The following is a 19,340-nucleotide window of genomic DNA, read 5'->3' as shown; positions in this document are numbered from 1 at the left end:
CTCTTTTTTAAACGTTGTGCACGCACCCAGATGACCCTGACATCTCTACCAGACCTGACCAACAGGCTTAGGGTTCCTTTAGTGAGTTATGCAATCAAGATGTTTTACATCTAGTCTAGTTTTAAATCTCCCGAAGGAGGTCAAATGTCACATGCTCCTGTCCACTCCCCTCACCTTTTTACTTTCTCAGTGTCTATGCCAACAAGCTACGTTTCTACTTCTGCCTAGTACTTCGTAGCTTCTGAGAAATTTTATGCCTGGTATTTTATTTGACTTTTGTACCAACCCTGCATGATAGGTACAGAAGATATTCCTTTTTTTTAAATATAAATTTTATCGAAATGATAGATCTTCATAATAGGATGTGATATGCCTTCCTGGACTGGCAGCACTCAGGAGACAGAGGCAGGAGAGTTACAAGATTAATGTCTATATATGGAACTCTTGTCTCGAAAATCAAAACAGCAGTCTTATCTGGGGGTGAAGAATTTCTTTCATCTTATGTAATTTGTTTGGAAAAGAATGGCAGTAACTTCCTTCCAGGGTACTGATGATTGATTGATTGATTGATTGATTGATTGAGACAGAGTCCTGTATTCTAGACTGACTTCAAGTTGTCATGTAGCTGAGGAGAAAGGTTTGCTCACCTGCCTCTAGTTCGCAAGGTTTATGTTGCAGGATGTGCTGTCAAACCCGGTTTTACGTGGTGCTGAGGATAAAACACAGGGCTTCCCACATGTCAGGTGAGCATTCTCCCGGTGGTGCGGCATCCCTAACCAGCTTGGTTCCTTCTTGATATATAAAGACCAACTAACCTTATAAGAGGTTTGGGGTTTTTGTTTTGTTTTTTTTCATATTTGCCTTTTTGTTAACTTTTAATTTTCCTGCTCAACACAGCCCAGGTAGCATCCCAACTGAAAAGAATTTTAAAAGTTTTTAAAACGGATTTATTTTTTAGTGTGTGTGCGAGAGTACCTATATGTGTCTATGTACATTCTAAGTGTGATGTATGCAGTACCCGTGGCCACAGGATGCAGGGAATCTAACCCAGATCCTCTTGAAGGGAGGCAAGTGTTTTTATTTTTAAATGCTGAGCCCCCAAGAAACCAGATTCTGTTGTTGTTTTTGAGACAGGGTCTCTCTAACCCTGGCTGTCCCGGAACTCACTCTGAAGACCAAGCTGGCCTTGAACTCACAGAGATCCACCTGCTTCTGTCTCTGGAATGCTGGGATCAAAGGTGTGCATCACCACTGTCCATGGAATCACATTCTTATCTCTCAGTACCAATTGATACTGTCCTGTGTCTTGTTTGGTTTCATTTCATTTCATGGGCAAAAGCAGAGGGCATGGGTTCTCCTGGAAATGAAGTTACAGGCAGCTGTGAGTTGACAGACCTGTGAGAAGAACTAAGAGAACTAAGGTTCTCTGGAAGAGCAATGCCCACTGTTTAACCTCCTATCCTCTGGCCCTGTGTAAGAAACTCTATTTCTGTAATTAGTTTTGCCTTCAGTTTCCAGGTGGGTACCTGAGATTCAACCTCTGGTTTCAGCCATGTTATCTATGGAAGCACTGCATTACAGAGTGTTTCTGTGTTGTTTCTGTTCTGAGACTGACCTTGAATCCAGCCTGTAGCCTTGTCAGACCCTGAACGTTTGATTTTCTCACCTTAGCCACCCAAGTACTGGGATTACGGGACCTCACTAGACTGGTTTCCAAATTTGGCAGTTTCTGTACCCACCCCCACCACCTTTTCTAAAGTAAATAATATACCTATTATGCTTACATTTTTTTTTTCTTTTTAAAAATCAACTTTTGGGAAAGCAAAATGGCTTAGCTACTAAAGGTGCTTGCTGCTAAGCGCTATGAATTGAGTTCATTTCCCAGGACCCATCTGGTATAAGGGGGCAGCTCTAGCCAATCGCCCTCTCACGTCCACTCATGCACTGTGGTACACATGTGCTTCTCCCACGTTTTGTTTTAACTAAATATATGTATTAAAACTTTTTTATTGAATTTTTAAATTTCCATTTCAAATGTTATCCCCTTTCCTGGTTTCCCGTCCATAAACTCCCTATCCTATTCCATTCCCCGCTTCTTCAATGAGAGTGTTCCCCCGCCCAACCACCCTCGCCTTCCTGCCTCCCCACCCTGACATTCCCCTACACTGGGGGTCCAGACTTTGGCAGGACCAAGGGCTTCTCCTTCCATTGGTGCCCAACAAGGCCATCCTCTGCTACATATGCAGCTGCAGACATGGGTCTGTCCATGTGTACTCTTTGGATGGTGGTTTAGTTCCTAGGAACTCAACCAGAGCTGGTTGGTGTTGTTCTTATGGGGTTAAGCTCCTTCAGCTCCTTCAATCCTTTCTCTAACTCCTCCGATGGGGACCCTGTTCTCAGTTCCATGGTTGGTTGCTAGCGTTCGCCTCTGTATGTGTCACACTCTGACAGAGCCTCTCAGGAGACAGCTATATCAGGCTCCTGTCACCATGTACTTCTTGGCTTCATCACTATTGTCTAGTTTTGGTGGCTGTATGTATATGGGCTGGATCCCCAAGTTGAGCAGGCTCTGATGGCCATTCCTTCTATCTCTGCTCCAAACTTTGTCTCCATATCTTCTCCTATGAATATTCTTGTTCTCTCTTTTAAGAAGGATTGAAGTGCCTGCACTTTGGTCATCCTTCCTCTTGAGCTTCATGTGGTCTGTGGATTGTATCTTGGGTAATTTGAGCTTTTGGGCTAATGTCTACTTATCAGCGAGTACATACCATATGTGTTTTTTTTGTGATTGGGTTACCTCACTCAAAATTCCTCCTGTGAGGGCAAGGCGATCCCTACCTACATAGGCCATTGTGTGAGTGGACAGTGCACATGCGCGACTCTGTGACAAGGGAGTATGAGACAGCAGGGCCAGCTTTGGAGGGCAGGAGTAAATTCTTAAAAGGAAACCTACCCAGATCTCCTGTATGTGTGTACTCGGGGACAAGCCATCGGCTCCCTGTTTTCTCTGAGACATAACAGTTCCTGTCACTCAGGCCTCGCTAGCCATTCAGAGCACCCAGATAAGCTGCCCAATAAAGGGCGCTCCGGAGCGGCGAGAGGCGGGTTCTTCGCCGCCATGCTCCGGGCTCCCCTTTAAGGCTGAGCGAGGTGCGTGAGCTCCGCTGCCTGGTTCAGTGGGAAGAGTGCAGTCGAGATCGGAAGCTGCGCCATGGTGAGCAAAAGGCTGCTGTCCTTAGACCGGGAGGAGAGGCGGGCTGAGCCCCCGGAACCCGTCTGGTAGAGCCTCCTTGTGGCTGGAGCGGGAACGGTGCTCTGGGCCGCAGCTCTGGTCAGACCCGCCCCTCCGACCGCGTTTGCGCAGAGCTCAGAGCATGGTGGCGGGAGGCTCCGCCCCTCTCGCCTTTGCTGTTGACGTCACTTCGGTGCGGGACCTTGGGTAATGGTATGAGGTCTAGTTTATCTGCGTTATCTCTGGAGGTCCTGTACTTCACATTTCATTATTTAGGTTTAGAATACACTTAGAGTTAATTTTCGTGGCAGTTATAAAGCCTTTTATTAATTTCTTACATATAGATGTTATGGTGGCTCATCAATATTTGTTAATGAAGGAAGTTACTTAAGTTTTCTTTGCTTCCAAAACATTTAGCTGTATTCTTTTACCTTTATTTCCAAATTTTAATCTGTTTATTGTGAAATAGAACATTTATTTTGGTTTTTGAGATACGATCTCTCTAAGTCCTGATTCCTGGAGCTCTCTACAGACCAGTCTGGCCTTGCCCTCAAAGATATCCTGCTTCTGCCTCCCGAATGCTTTGATTAAAGGTTTTGAGGGGAGAACACCCGCCAGAAATAGACTGCTTTTATTATTGAAGCTTATCCAGGGTTTTAAAGTCAGATGATGGTAGTTCGTGTGTGTTTGTGTGTGTACTATTCGAGTGTGTTGACTTTTTTTTTTTTTTAAGAGATAGTACACTGATGACTCAATCTAGCCTCAAACTCGCTGTGAACTGAGGGTAATTTTGAACTTCTGGTCTTTCTTCCTTCACTCACTCTTGCGAAGAGTAAAAGAAATGCAAAATACAGAACCTCTTACAGATAACTCAGAGAAACTAAACCTGTAACACTACCCGACTAAAGACTAAAGGTACCTGTTAACTGCGTCTGGTTTTATGTGGCGCTTCAAACGGAGCCCAAGGCTCCCGCTACCAGGGAAGCTTTATATCAACTGTGCTACGTGCCAGTCCGTGTGCTTTCCCCCTTCCCGCACTATCTTTATTTTTAAGATTTATTTATTTTACGTGTTTACATTTTGTCTGAATATTACATAATGCCTGGTTCCCTCTGATAGAAGATGGTCTTAAGTCCCTTTGAGCTTGAGTTGGACGTTTGTGAACCACCATGATTGCCGGGAACCCAGTGCTGATCCTCCGCCAGAACAAGATCTCTTAACCACATAGGCATCTCTTGAACCCAGCAGTTCTCATCCTGTGGGGGGTCAAAACCACTTTGGAAGGTGGAACGACTCTATTCCAGGGGTCTTATATCAAATATGCTGTACACAAGATATTTACATAATGATTCATATGAGTAGCAACATTACACTTATGAAGCAGTAAGGAAATAATTTTACAGTTGGGGGGTCGCCATAACATGAAGAACTATATTAAGGGGTCACAGCATTAGGAAGGTTGAAAACCTCTGCCTTAGCCTTATAACCTGTAGAGTCAGATTTGTTATTAAGTAGTTAGGACTTTTTTGAGGTTGTGTTGAGTCTACAAATCTCTCAAAAATTCTGTGTGTGTGTGTGTGTGTGTGTGTGTGTGTGTGTGTGTGTAGACTGGTGGGCACACTACCAAGCATGTGTGAACATCAGAAGACGACTTTTAGGAGTCAGTTTTTTCCTTATATTGTATGGATCCCAGCAGTCAAACTCAGGAATTCAGATTGGGCAGCAAACACCTTTAACATGCTGAACCGTATCTTGAGATCTCTTGAGCTCTGAGTTGAATTTGTAGCTCAAATTGAGAAGCGACATAATTTTAAGGCTTTCGGTCCACAATTGGAATCTTTCTGTTCATTAAACTTTTCAATTAAGGATATAAAGTTTGTGTTTATAGATCTTTATTAAAGGCATATGTACTTCTAACTCCTTTTATCTTTGGTGCTATATAAGTGATGCTTTTAAATTATTAACTCAGATGTTCAGTGCTGATACGCAGGAAAATGATAGGTCATTAATTCAGTAATTTTGCAAATTTGCTCTTTTTTTCTTTTTTATCTATTTTTAATTTTTTTTTTTAAAAAAAGATTCATTTTTATGCATGTGAGTACACTGTTGCTGTCTTCAGACACACCAGAAGAGGTCGTGGATCCCATTACAGATGGTTGTGAGCCACCGTGTGGTTGCTGGGAATTGAACTCAGGACCTCTGGAAGAGGTCTCGGCCTGTCCCTCTGGCTGTTCTGGCCCTTTTTAGATTTGCCGTTGTCTTCCAAGTGATAGGCTACTGGTTGCTGTGATTTTTTTTTCCTTGAATTTTTGTTGGATCTGGGGATTTTCTGTGGTGAAAGACAACGTTCTATTTTTCTGCTCAATATCACTTTAAACCCTCTCCTTGTTTTTAGGCTTTGTCCTTTTAAGATTTTATGTTTATGAATGGATGTCTGAATGTCTGTCTGTATAAATCCCCTGGAATCAAAGTTAGTTTCTGGCCTCTATATGGATGCTGGGAGCTCAATCCAGATCTTTTGCCAGAGTATCAAAGGTTCTTAACCCATGAGCCTCTCCAAACCCATAGCACTGTAGGGTATCCACCAGAGAAGACCCCTTGGACGTGGGTTTAAGCCGATAGAATGTCTTTGTTAGTCAGCCAATGACTACACTGCTTATTCAGGATCCCAGTATACCACTGAGCCTTTCTCTGTGTTGAGATTTTAAGTATAGGAATCATCATTCTGGGTTGATGTACTTAAGTTAACAAGAACAGTTACCCAGAAGTGGATCTACAGAAGCCAAAAAGTGAAGTTAATACATTTAGAGACTTTTCCACAGTTATGGACTCCGATAGGCTAAGGGTTTGTTTTCATTTTGTCTGTGGGCTGAGTTTTGTGATCTGATTGGTAGAGAATCATGGAGTTAGTTGCGCTAAGGTCTTGGGCCTACTAAGATCTGGGAGCCTGTCACATTCCCCATTGACCTTAGCATGTCAATGAGCCCAGTGGTGGACTTATCCCACTTTAAGGAGGTGTAGTTGATCCCAGCTACTGAACTGATGCATAATTAGCTGTCCAGATTAAGATGCAGATCCCTGCTGTGAATCCAGTCAGAATGAGAATTGAAGGTCTAGACAATACCCATAGCAGAGTAGTCAGCCAGGGGACCAAGAGGAAAGACACTGGCATCTATTTTTATCTTTTTGTTTGTTTGTTTTGAGATTTCCCTCAACCACGGCAAGATGTTTTCTAGTTATTCTTGGTCAAGTAGTACAAAATAACAGGTATCTTCCAAAGCCATATATAAGAAGTTTCCTTTATCTCATGAGAAGTCTAAACATCTTCAATTCTCTAGGACCAATTCTTTTTTTCTTTAAATTGGGTATTTCTTATTTACATTTCAAATGTTATTCCCTTTCCCGGTTTCCTGTCCATAAGCCACCTAACTCGTCCCCATCCCCTTCTATAAGGGTGTTTCCCTCCCCATCCACCCCCTCTTACCACCTCTCCCCCTGCCCCAACATTCCCCTACACTGGAGGTCCAACCTTGGCAGGACCAAGGGCTTCTCCTTCCATTGGTGCTCAGCAAGGCCATCCTTTGCTACATATGCAGTTGGAGCCATGATCTAGCACCAATTCTGCAAGGGAATCTTAAGCATTGTTTTAATCAAGAAATGGAAACTTTTAATACATTTAGGTCCTGACCAACTTGTCTGCTTACTTTGGAAAGCATCAGAAGAGGCACATGTAGTCAAACCATTAGAACAGGCCCACCAAGTAGTCTCAGGGACTCAGTAATGTTGTCATCTAGACCAATTAACCCATACGGCAGAATAGCAGGCACCAGAATAAGGGGACATGCCTAGGTTAAAGGTATTGGATGTTGGACAAGTTTCAGTCCTTTGTAAGTCCTCTAACATTAATCTGGACTGTCCCCGGTCACAATGAGGCATGGCATAGTCTGATTCTCCAGGTTTTCCCTATTTTCCAAAGGCTAGGATCGTTCTTAAGGAATTTCCAGATTTGTAATTTTATGGCCATTGGATTGTATTTTCCTATTTTGTATTTCTTGGAAGGGAGCTTCCTATGCATTCATCTGTGTATTTTTAGTCTTTGGAGTGGAAACTCCCTTGTGTTTGGCAAGTAGGGGGCCCAGAGGTATAGGACATGCGTAGAATTATAAACTCTGTATTCCTATCTGGAAAGATACAACTCCCGCATCTTTCCTTTCTCCACTACAACGAAACAACACTTAAAGTCAACATCAATGGGCAGAGGTCAGGACGAATATGTGTTGCTGGTCTGTAGTCAGGCTAGTTGATACCTTTCCCTGTGGCTGTCTTTCTCAGTTTCCAGGTTCAGGCTTGAGGTCAATGTGTATCGCACCAGGATCCTGTACTCATACCAAACATACAACTCAGGAAGAGGTGGAGGAAGTGGAAAGACCTTAATTTTAACGGATTTATAGTTTGGGAGACCGTGCATTTGGCAGAGGTGTGTGTGGCTTCTGCCTTAGTGTGTTGGTGGATCCATGGTGTAATGCCAGCAACCTTTGCAGCCATGGGAATGGAGAGAATCACCTTGTGTGGTCCTTTCCAAGTTGGAAAAGCAGTCCCAACACTGCTTTCAGGACTGTTTGACTCAGATGGTATCACTGGACTTCAGGGGGGAACCGGAGGTGGGGAGGATAGACTTGGAGGTTAGCTGTGTCTCTCAGATAGTCTAATGAGTAGCCTGCATGGAGAAGCAGAGGAAGGGCCTGTAGTGACTTGAGAAAGGAATGGTTATAGAATCTGAGAGTTGCTGGTCGCTAAGCTGGGGAAGCAGTGGCGGGAGGTCTTCCAAACCTAATCTCACAGGGATAAATCCCTCTCTATATGAGATACAATGGCCCCAAAGCTAAGCAAAGGAAGAAGGTCTGTCTACCCTTTGCTGATCTCTCATGAGATTCTTGTTAGTTTTTTCTTATTGCCCTGTTTATTATTGTCTTAGGGTTTCCATGTCTATCAAGAGACACCATGACCAAGGCAACCAAACATTTATTTGGGGCTGGCTTACAGTTTCAAGGTTCAGTCCATTATCATCACGGCAGGAAGCCTGACGGCATGCAGGCAGACATGGTGCTCTAGAAGGAGCTGAGAGTTCTACATCTTGATTTGAAGGCAACCAGGCAAGACTGGCTTTCAGGCAGCTAGGAAGAGGGTCGCAAAGACCACCCCCGCAGTGACACACTCCTCCTACAAACCTCCACTTCCTAACAGTACCACTCCCTATGGACCAAGCATATTCAGACCACCACAATTGTTGTTCGCTTTTAACCTGCCCAGAACTTTAAGGTCCATATGTATAATGAAGTTTCCAGTCTGTCCCTAAAGCTTTTACTATTAATTGAATGGTGCAGGCTTATGAGAGCTGCGGTATTATTGGACCTCATTGCTAGGAGGAGGCCAAATCTGAGGACCAGTTCCTGGAGGAGCTTTGAAGCCACTATTTGAACAGTTGGATGGGGGAATGATTCTGCATAGCCCCAAAAGGTATCTATAAACATTGGCCAGAACTTTCATCCTCCCCTGGCAGGCCAATCTCGGTGAAGTCGGTCCTGGGTAAGGGCTCTCTGTTTTGCACTTACTTGTACATACACAAACTGGCATCTGGCTGACACATGCTGGCCAGGCTGCTCCATCTGGGTATAACATACCTTAGTCTCAGAGAGTTTTGTAGACCCCAGATGAGTAGCCTGGTGAACGTCAGTTACTGGAGTTCTGCTGGTTATTTCTAGGAGAATGATCTTTCTGTGGGTGTCCTCCATCAACCTGGATTGTGAATTGTCCATTGCTTCTTTATGATGGAGTCTCAGACAGTACAGGGTTGAATATCTCAGCAGAATATCAATGGCATCAATGTCTTCGGACCGTTTGTTGGGCAACCAGATGGAGAATAGCAATTCATAGGGGAACCCAAAAAAACCTCTAGGAGGGCCAAGTTCTTTTTTTTCCCCTTTGCTTTTAGTGTCCTTTCCCCCATGGGTAAGAAGCTTGCAGTATCTTAGTAAAGAAAGTTGGTTCCTCTGGCCTCTTACAAGCCCTACTAAAGATATAATTGGCTTTTAGTCTAGGACAAAACCTTTATTTTTTCTTCCTTTGAGACTGGGTCTCTCTCACCGTAGAGCTCTGACTCTCCTTTAACTTACGACGTATGTAGACTCGACTGCCTGGAATTCAGAGGTAGCTCTGCGGGGCTTAATGGCAGGGTTGTGCCACCACACTCAGCTCTCTCTGATGACTTTATATACTGAACTGCCTGGCCAATTTCTGTCCTTGATCATTATCACCTCTGGAGAGGTAGTAACCCTAACTGTTGGTAGGAATGGGAGTGGAGACCCATCTGGCTTTAAGCTGAACTTGTTCCATTGAATGTGATGGTTTGGGGGGAGGGGGGTCAATTAAAAGGATCCTAACTGTCTGGTGTAGGATTTATTTTATTTTATTGAGACAGGGTTTTTCTGTGTTGCTCTGGCTCTCCTGGATCTCACTCTGTAGACTAGGCTAGCCTCCAACTCAGAGATCTGCCTGCCCCTACCTCCCAAGAACTGGGATCATTGGTGTGGGGCCACCATACTCGGCTAGATGTAGGGTTTTAAAGTCGTCGATTGTTGTCTGGCTAGAGACGTGAGTGGGGAGGAAAGTCAAGACTTAAAAGCCTAAGCAGGTGGCTTAGTTTGGTTTCTATTGGTGTGACAAACATGACCAACATCAACTTTTGTGGGGAGAAAAATGTTTGTTTTACCTTACCGCTTACAGTTGGTCATGAAGGAAAGCCAGAGCAGGTACTCAAAGCAGGAACCTGAGGTCAGTGGCAACTGGCTGGACCCAGAGCACCTGACTGTCCTCTAACTGATGTAGATTTGTCTAGATGACTTTTGTCATCTACTGGGTAGTGCATGGGACTGGAGAGATGACTCAATGGTTAAGAGCGCTGACTGCTCATCTAGGACTCAGGTTCAGTTCCATGCACCTCCTTGATGTTTCACAACAAGGTAACTCCAGTCCCAGGAGGTCTGATGCCCTCTTCTGGTCTCATTGAGCACTGAACACACAGATTTAAATGCACATGAAACTTAAACAAAAATACTTGATTTTAAAGGGTCATAATGAGTACATGGCAGAACACATGATTGAGGAGGTCAGACCAAAAGAAGTATTTACTTTTACTAGTGGTTAACCTGAGACACTCTCTAGCTAGAATTGGCGTGATTAACTGTTTGGAAACCTTTTTTCTTTTACTAAGGTGTGATTGCACAGTACCATTCTTTTAAATATGTCTACAGACAATGTGAAAAACTCAAGGTCTTATTCAGATTACCTTTGCCGTGACGAAATGCCGTGACCAAAACAACTGGGGGAGGAAAGGGTTTATTTGGCTTACACTTCCCCATCACTATTCACCATCTAAGGAAGTCCACGCAGGAACCTGATGCAGGAGGCAGGAGCTGATGCAGAGGCCGTAGATGGTTGCTCCTTTCTATCTTGCTCTTCTTGGCTTGGTCAGCCTGCTTTCTTATAGAACCTGGGACCACTAGTCCAGGGATGGCATCACCCACAATGGGCTGGGTCCCTCTCGCATCGCTAAGAAAACAAATACAGGCTTGTGTACTACATCATCAACACCATCATCACCACCACCACCATCATCACCACCACCACCATCATCATCACCACCACCATCATCACCACCACCATCATCATCACCATCATCACCACCATCATTATTGAGGTATTTTCTCAACTGGAGCTTCCTCTGATGAGTCTAGCTTATATCAAGTTGTCATAAAGCTTGCCAGCATACATATTAAATACATTTCCTCTAATAAAGAGATCGAATTGTACGGCAATCTAATACTTAGTTGTTTTTTATAGAGGGCACGTTTTATCCCATTTACACATAGCTATAAGTGGAAGGAATCCCACTAGGTAAGGACATAGCCATAGGAGCTTTTGCTGAAGACTCTCCTTCTCTAAGACAAAAGAAGACCCAGTGACTGTCTTCCCGGTCTTCCCGGTCGCCTTTGCTAGAGCATTGCCTGGAGATTCTTTAGCTCTTGTTCCTTTTCTCAGAAACTCATGAGAAGAGGAGGCACCTTTTTAGATTCGTTGATTCTCTGTCATCAGCCTGGTGCATCTGCGTCTGGAATTAACTAAAACCCAAAATGGCTGAGCACATTTTGTTTCTTTGAGGCGGGAAGATCCACCTTTAATCTCAGTCTCATTTTTCGGCGTGTAGCCTATGAAAAAGAACCCGGACGAAGGACGCTTGCTTCCTCTCTGCCTGCCTGCTCTCAGTCCTGCTAGCAAGTCTGTACCTTCACTGTTTCACTCCCATTAGAGCCTACTTTGGATTCAAGTATGTGTTGTAGAGCAGCTGAGACGTCCAGCCTCATGGACCGAACAACTACTGGATTATTGGACTTTCTGCTGGTTGATAGCCACTGTTGGAATATATGCGTGTATGTGTATACATACATACATACATACATACATACATACAAACATACATTTTTTTCTTTAACTTCTGATCCTCCAGAGCAGTGATTCTCAACCCTCCTAATGCTGCGACCATTTAACGAACCTCCTTCTAGAATGGAATGTTTAAATGAAATTTTTCTCATTTTCTATATTTTAAGTGGGATATCATTTATTTATTCTTTTACAACTTCGTAAGTGTAAAACATTATATGCACCCCAAGTCTTCCCTACTCCCTCCAGGCACCCCTGATATTTCTCACAGAAACCATCAGTGTGTTGCACTTCCTCCTGTGTGTTCTCTCTCTGCGTCTCTCTGTCTCTGTCTCTCTCTGTTAATAGCCTACTGAATCCAATGAGTATTGCCGTTATAACTGCAGTGAATTCATGGGTGCAGTGGCCATGTCATGTACCAGAGATAGCTTTTGACAGTTCTCTTCAGCACCCTTCCAGCTCTGTGTTCTTTCCCTCCCTCTGTGATGCTCTGTGAACTTGGGGGAAGTTGACATAGGAGTCCTGTTTAGGCTTAGGCACTTTGACAAGTGTTTTATTTAGGGTCTTATTGCTGTCAACAGACACCATGACCAATGTAAGTTTTATAAAGGACCACATTTAATTGGGGCTGGCTTACAGGTTCAGAGGTTCAGTCCATTATCATCAAGGCGGAAGCATGGCAGCATCCAGGCAGGCATGGTGCAGGAGGAGCTGAGTTCTACGTCTTCACCCGAAGGAAGCCAGGAACAGACTGAGCATCCTCAGGCAGCTAGGAGGAGGGTCTCCAAGTCCACCCCACAGTGACACACTTCCTCCGACAAGGCCACACCTTCTAATAGTGCCACTCCCTGGGCCAAGCATATGCAAACCATCACAAGTTCTGACTTTTTTACTTAAGTGATGACTGCTGCTGAGGGAAGCTACCTCTGGCCAAGGTTGCAGCAGAGTTAATTTATAGGTGTATTATGAATATTTAAAGGCAATCTGACAACATGGTTCTTAGCAAAACAATGATAACTTCCTCTTGGAGCCTGTAATTATCCTGAGCTAACAGCATTTGACCAGGTTTACATTTGAATCTGAATTTCTGTGGGATAAGATCTGAATTTCTGTGGGATAGGCCACAAACCCGATTCAGAAGCAATTACGAGAGTTAGTGTGTCTTGGTCCTGAAACTCTCTTCAGCATGGAATCATCAGCTCGGAGGAAAATGCTATACAATACTTTATGCTTTCTTCTAGGCAGCTCTGAGAGTCTGCCTGCCTCTTCTGGGGTTGTTCCCTGAACTCAGAGGAGGTGGCATACAGATTATCTAGTAAGACAAAGTACAGGGCCACTGTGTCAGCCACAACCACCTCATTCTCAAGACTACACCAGTTGCTATGTATCTGGTTAGTTTATGGCACTTTGTTTTAACTCCCAAGACTTAAGGCGTCTCCCTCCAGGATGGCCTATTTTAGTTTGGAAGAAATTGCTATGCAACGAGGACAGATCAGAAGTGAGAAATGAGTCACGTGTCTGGGTGGTGCCAGGGCCTTCATTGGCTGCTGTATGAAGGAGAGGAATATTATTTTATGACTTTTAGTTGCTCACTGAGTTCCCTACGTGAAACTCTTTCGTGAATATGTGAAGGAGAATGTATGTGGGTAAAGGAATAGAGTGATTGGAGAAAATACCAGAGGTGGGAGAGTCAGGTGTTTTCAGAAACATTAAAAGTAGCCATTTAATCATAGGCTCTAGCTAGCTGTCTTCTCCCCCTTCACCTTATGTTCCCACCAGAGAACTGCTTTGGTCAGTGACCATGTAAGTAAAGTTTTTGGTAGTAGGCCAAACAAATATTTTAGTTTGTATGTCCCTTGCTGGAAAACAGTGGTCTGATGTCATGCCCCTAAATCCTTTAGACCTGCTGCAGAGCCAGGCTGATAGTTGAATGGAGCATTTATTAAATTTGGGTGATTGTAAACGGCTTTCAGGACTTTAATGTTTCCCTTGCCACCGTCACACAGCACAGGCTTAGTGCCCCATACAACAAGTTGTGACAACGTGTGTGAAATTCATTAGGTTTATTGTCCTACGTGTACTGTGGGGATGGATTCTTTCCTTATCGCCGTGTGTGGAACTTTCCAGAAATGGAACAAAGGCTCAGAAGATGCCAAATGTTTCCCAGAATCATTTAGACTAAGTGAGTACCATCACCATTTATGTCGGGAATGTCTCCTGTGATCTCAGGTGCACATACCTAAGTAAAGCTTCTCTTTGGGCCTAGGGAGCTCTAAGAAAATGCAGCCTTGGGGTTGGGGATTTAGCTCAGTGGTAGAGCGCTTGCCTAGGAAGCGCAAGGCCCTGGGTTCGGTCCCCAGCTCCGGAAAAAAAAAAAAAAAAAAAAAAGAGAAAATGCAGCCTTGTGACTGTCGTCCGTCACTTAGTAGGAGTTTGTTATCACAGCTACGAGATAATCCATCCTAGACAAACTGACTCTGCCCTGTAGCACCCTGCAGCCCCTGGCTGCGGTAACGAGAGGAGAGCGTTAGTCCACTCCTTTGGCAGTTTCCTACCTGAGTGCGTCAGTCCTAGCATTAGAACTTACCTGTCATTAGATACAAGTGAAGATTGCAGAATTAGATGAACATCCTACCAGTCATACACAGGACTGTTAGTTTCACCGTCTTCTTATGTATACATATGGGATATTTTAGGACTCAGTGACCTTTGAGGATGTGGCTGTGAGCTTCACCCAGGAAGAGTGGACTTTGTTGGACCCTCCTCAGAAGAAGCTGTACGTTAATGTGATGCTGGAAACCTGCAGTAACCTTGCTTCTGTGGGTAAGAGTGTTGATCAAATTCCTTTACTTTGTCAGTGGGACAAGTGTCCCTTCGTTCTGTAATTTGGAATATGGGAAGGTGAAGAATTGTGTGAATAAATCAGGTATGGGTACAATGTGCATTAACCCTAGGAACTTAGAGGTTTTTTTTGTAGTTTCTGGTAATTTGTAATATTTTTTTCTGGGTCTGCATTTTAGGAATCAAATCAGAATACCAGACCATTGAAGACCTGTATAAACAACCTGGGAAAAATATAAGGTAAATTGCATGTATTGGTCGGGAGAAAATATCTTTGGAGAGAATCTTAATATGTTATGAAAACATATGAACAGGTTAGCAAGGCAAACAAAAATTTAAATTATTTACCATTATAAAAATTTTACAAAAATAAGTGATTCCATGTAAGAAAGCTGTCCCGATCTGAAAACTGTTCACTTGGAAAAAGTACTGAGAAAAATGCAGTTATGATCCTTGCTGTTTTAGGACTGGCTTTAAGGGCCATGTTGCAGTATCACCCATCCATTCAGCTAGAGAACATTTAAATATTGCGGAAGGTGTACGCTTTCTCTGACTTAGGCCATAGTGGGAGACTAATAGCTAAACAGTCATCAGTCCATCAACCATTACAGCTGTCACACGCTAGATTTGGTCTGTGAGGATAAAGGAGGTTGATGCATTTGGGGGAACCTCCAAGGAATCAAATGCCAATAGAAGTCTAGAGACTGCCGCCCACGTGGGGCTATGTGAATGGAGTTTGTATGGGGAAGTTTTCATGTCTCATTCATCCTTTAATAGGAACATCATAACGTGCTCCGAATATACGCCATACGATCTTGAGGACCGTGGGAAGAAGCAATATCCCTCCAGCTCTCTCACAACTATTCACATATACATGCGAACCCACCCTGTGAGCAGAACCGACAGATGTGAGCTCTGTGCAGAACCCGTTGGTGTTCCACGTTCTTGTGACACTCATAAGCAACTTCAAAGTGGAGAGCAGCCCCATGAGGACAGTATATGTGAAACAGCCTTTATTTGTCCCAGCTCATTTTGCATCCGTGGAGGACCTCCCACTGAAGAAAACTCTTCTGAATGTAAACCATGTGGTCCAACTCTGGGTTCGCTCAATTACCTGCCACTTCCCAGTGGAACTCGTAATGGAGAAAAACATTTTGACTGTGCACAGCGTGTCAAAGCTTTCGGATGTCACGGTTCCCTTCAAAGCCATGAACGAATTTGTGCTGGGGAAAAACCCCATGAATGCAAGCAGTGTGGCAAGTCCTTCATTTATCCCTACTTACTTAAGATGCATGAAAGGTATCACACTGGAGAGAAGCCTCATCAGTGTAAGGTATGTGGTAAGGCCTTTCTGTGTTCCTCTTTCCTGCAAAGACATAAAAGTACACATACGGGAGAGAAACCCTATAAATGTAAGCAGTGCGCTAAGCCCTTCAGACGTCTCAGTAATCTTCAAGTCCACGAAAGGACTCATACTGGAGAAAAACCCTACGAATGTAAGCAGTGTGGAAAAGCTCTGAGAAGCCACAGTTCCCTTCAGAGACATAAGATACTCCATGCTGGGAAGAAACCCTATGAATGTAAACTGTGTGGTAAGTCCTTCATTTACCCCTATTTACTTCAAACCCACGAAAGATCTCACACCGGAGAGAAACCCTACACATGCAGCCTCTGCAGTAAAGCCTTCCGTTGCTCCTCTTTCCTGCAAAGACATGAAAGGACTCACACCGGGGGAAAACCCTACGCGTGTAAGCAGTGTGGTAAAGCTTTCAAAGGTCGCAGCTCCCTTCGACTGCATGCCAGGTCTCACAGTGGGGAGAAACCCCATAAGTGTAATATATGTAGTAAGGCCTTCCTGTGCCCCTCTTTCCTCCGAAGACATGAAAGGACTCACACTAGGGAAAAGCCCTATAAATGCAGAAAGTGCAACAAGACCTTCCGAGGTCAGAGTTCCCTTCAGTTGCATGAACGAGCTCACACCGGGGAGAAACCCTATAAATGTGAGATCTGTAGTAAAACCTTCCTGTGTTCCTCTTTGCTACAAAGACACGGACGGGTTCACTGTGAGGAAAGGCCCTACGCGTGTAAACAATCTGGTCAGGACTCTAAAGACATGAGCTCCTTTCAGAGACAGAAAGTTTCTCAGGCTGGGGAAAAGCCTTACGAATGTAAACAGTGTGGTAAGTCCTTCATTTACCCATGCTTACTCCAAGTTCACCTCAGAACCCACACCGGGGAGAAGCCCTATGAGTGTCAGCAGTGTGACAAAGCCTTCAGAAGTCTCAGTTACCTCCGTGTACATGAAGGAAGTCACACTGAAGAGAAGCCTTATGAATGTCAAGAGTGTGGTAAAACCCTCAGCTGTTCCAGCGCCCTGCAGTTACACAAACGGACACACACTGGAGAGAAGCCCTATGCGTGTCAGCAGTGTGGGAAAGCCTTCAGGGGTTTCAGTTACCTTCGAGTCCACCAAAGAACCCACACGGAAGACAAACCCTATGAGTGTAGGCAGTGTGGGAAAATTCTCAGTTGCTCAAGTTCCCTTCAGCTGCACGAAAGGACCCACACCGGGGAGAAACCTTACGAGTGCAAACAGTGCGGGAAAGCCTTCAGGGGTCTCAGTCGTCTTCGAGTGCACGAGATAATTCACACTGGGGAAAAACCCCACGAGTGTAAACTGTGCGGTAAAGCTTTCAAGTATCATAGCTTACTTCAAGTCCACGAGAGGACCCACACGGGCGAGAAGCCCTATGCTTGTAAGCAATGCAGTAAAGCCTTCAAAAGCCTCAGTAACCTTCGAATACATGAAAAGACCCACAGTGGCTTCTACGAGTGTAAACAGTGCGGCAAAACCCTTAGTTCTTCCAACTCCCTCCAGGTACACGAAAGAGTCCACAGCGGAGAAAACGCATACGAGTGCAAGCAGTGCGGCAAAACCTTCCGCCGGCCCAGCAATCTTCAGGTCCATGAGAAAACTCACGCCGAGGGAAAGCCCTATGCGTGTAAGCAGTGTGGTAAGTCCTTCATTTATCGGTATTTACTTGACAAGCACGAGAAGTCTCACTCTGCCGAGAAGCCCTATACATGCGCGATCTGCAGTAAGGCCTTCGTCTGCCCCTCTTTCCTCCAACGACATGAAAGGACTCATAGCGCCGCGAGACCCTACGAGTGTGGGCAGTGTGGTAAAGCATTCAAAGGCCTCAGCTCCCTTCAGTTACACGAGAGAGCCCACGCTAGAGACAAGCACTATGACTGTACGCAGTGCGGTAAAACCTTCAGATGTCACAGTCTCCTCCGGGCGCACGAAAGAACCCATACGGGTGAAAAGCCGTATGAGTGCGCGGAGTGTGGCAAGACCTTCAAAAGCGCTGGTTACCTTCGCATACACGAAAAAACCCACAGTGGCTTCTATGAGTGTAAGCAATGCGGCAAGATCCTCAGCTGTTCGAGCTCCCTTCAGCTACACGAAAGAACCCACACTGGAGAGAAGCCCTACGAGTGTAAGCAATGCGGTAAGGCCTTCCGAGGTCAAAGTTCCCTTAGGAGACACGAAAGGATCCATGCCGGAGAGAAACCCTACGAATGTAAACAGTGTGGTAAGTCCTTCATTTATCCGTGCTACCTTCAAATGCACGAGAGATCCCACACCGGAGAGAAACTCTACAAATGTAACATGTGCAGTAAAGCCTTTCTTTACCCCTGCTTCCTTCAAATGCACGAAAGAACTCACACGGGCGAAAAGCCTTACAAATGTAAGCAGTGCGAGAAAGCCTTCCGAAGTCACAGTTCCCTTCAGATGCACGAGAAAACCCACACTGGAGAAAAACCCTACGAATGTAAACAGTGTGGTAAGGTTTTGATAAGTCATAGTTCTCTTCAGAGGCATAAAATAGCTCATGCTGGGGGAAGGCGTTGTGAATGTACACAGTGTGGTAAGTCCTTCCCTTACCCGTATTTACTTCAGATTCACGAACGATCTCACACTGGAGAGAAGCCCTATGAGTGCAAAGACTGTAGGAAAGCCTTTACGTGTTCTCGTTCCCTTCAGAGACATGGAAAGACACACACGTGAGGGGAAAATCTCGGTAAATGCAAGCGAATGTGCAAGAACATTTAGGGTTTCTAGTTCTCTTAAATGTATAGAAGTGCTGGGAAAAGAGCTAACGAGTATAGAACAAACGGGGAAGCTTTTGTTGTCATTGTTGTTGTTGCTGCTGCTGCTGCTGCTGTTTGCTATGGTAAGTTTGGAAGGGTTCACTGGAAGAAAAAAACAAACCCATGATCTAAGAGATGTGCTAAGACCTTCAGTTCCATTTGAAGATGTGAAACTACCCAGTGTTAAAAACCAGAATGGGATATGATATTTCATTTCTTAGGTCTACTCAAACACATAAGCCAACAGGGGTAGTCTTATAGAAAGAGATATGGGATTTGAAACTGCTGCCTTTTGGGAAGTAAACCTTGTATCTTAACGACACTAAAAAAAATCCTGTGATAACTCCAATTAGAAGATCCTACAAATGTACGAATGTATGTGTGTTGAAATGTCGAAGCGAATCATGTTACAATGTATGTGAACGAGGAGCTATGCGGTTTATGAATGTATGGTGTTTTCCAGGGATTGGCATTTAAAGACATTGCCAGCTGCACCTGGTAGATCAGGCTGTACTCTCGGGTACTCGGGTTTTACTGCAACTGATAGCAAGTTCAGGGCCAGCCCAAACAACGCAAAAAAAAATGGAAAAAAAAAAAAAAAAAAAAAAAAAAAAGC

General features: G+C 44.4%; 1 protein-coding gene across 1 annotated transcript; it reads left to right on the top strand.

Annotated features, from left to right (window-relative positions):
• Positions 1 to 3,338: 3,338 nt before the first annotated feature.
• Positions 3,339 to 18,792, top strand: LOC116892246 (zinc finger protein 709-like). The gene is made up of 4 exons (XM_032893815.1): positions 3,339 to 3,445; positions 14,425 to 14,551; positions 14,749 to 14,809; positions 15,347 to 18,792. The coding sequence occupies exons 1-4, from the start codon at positions 3,443 to 3,445 to the stop codon at positions 18,639 to 18,641; spliced, it is 3,486 nt and encodes a 1,161-aa protein (XP_032749706.1). The 5' UTR covers positions 3,339 to 3,442; the 3' UTR covers positions 18,642 to 18,792.
• The last annotated feature ends 548 nt before the right edge of the window (positions 18,793 to 19,340 follow it).

The sequence above is a fragment of the Rattus rattus genome, chromosome 2 (assembly GCF_011064425.1).
Source record: "Rattus rattus isolate New Zealand chromosome 2, Rrattus_CSIRO_v1, whole genome shotgun sequence".
NCBI lineage: Eukaryota > Metazoa > Chordata > Mammalia > Rodentia > Muridae > Rattus > Rattus rattus.
The sequence above is the reverse complement of the archived record's forward strand: the minus strand, read 5'-3'. Positions and strand labels throughout refer to the sequence as shown.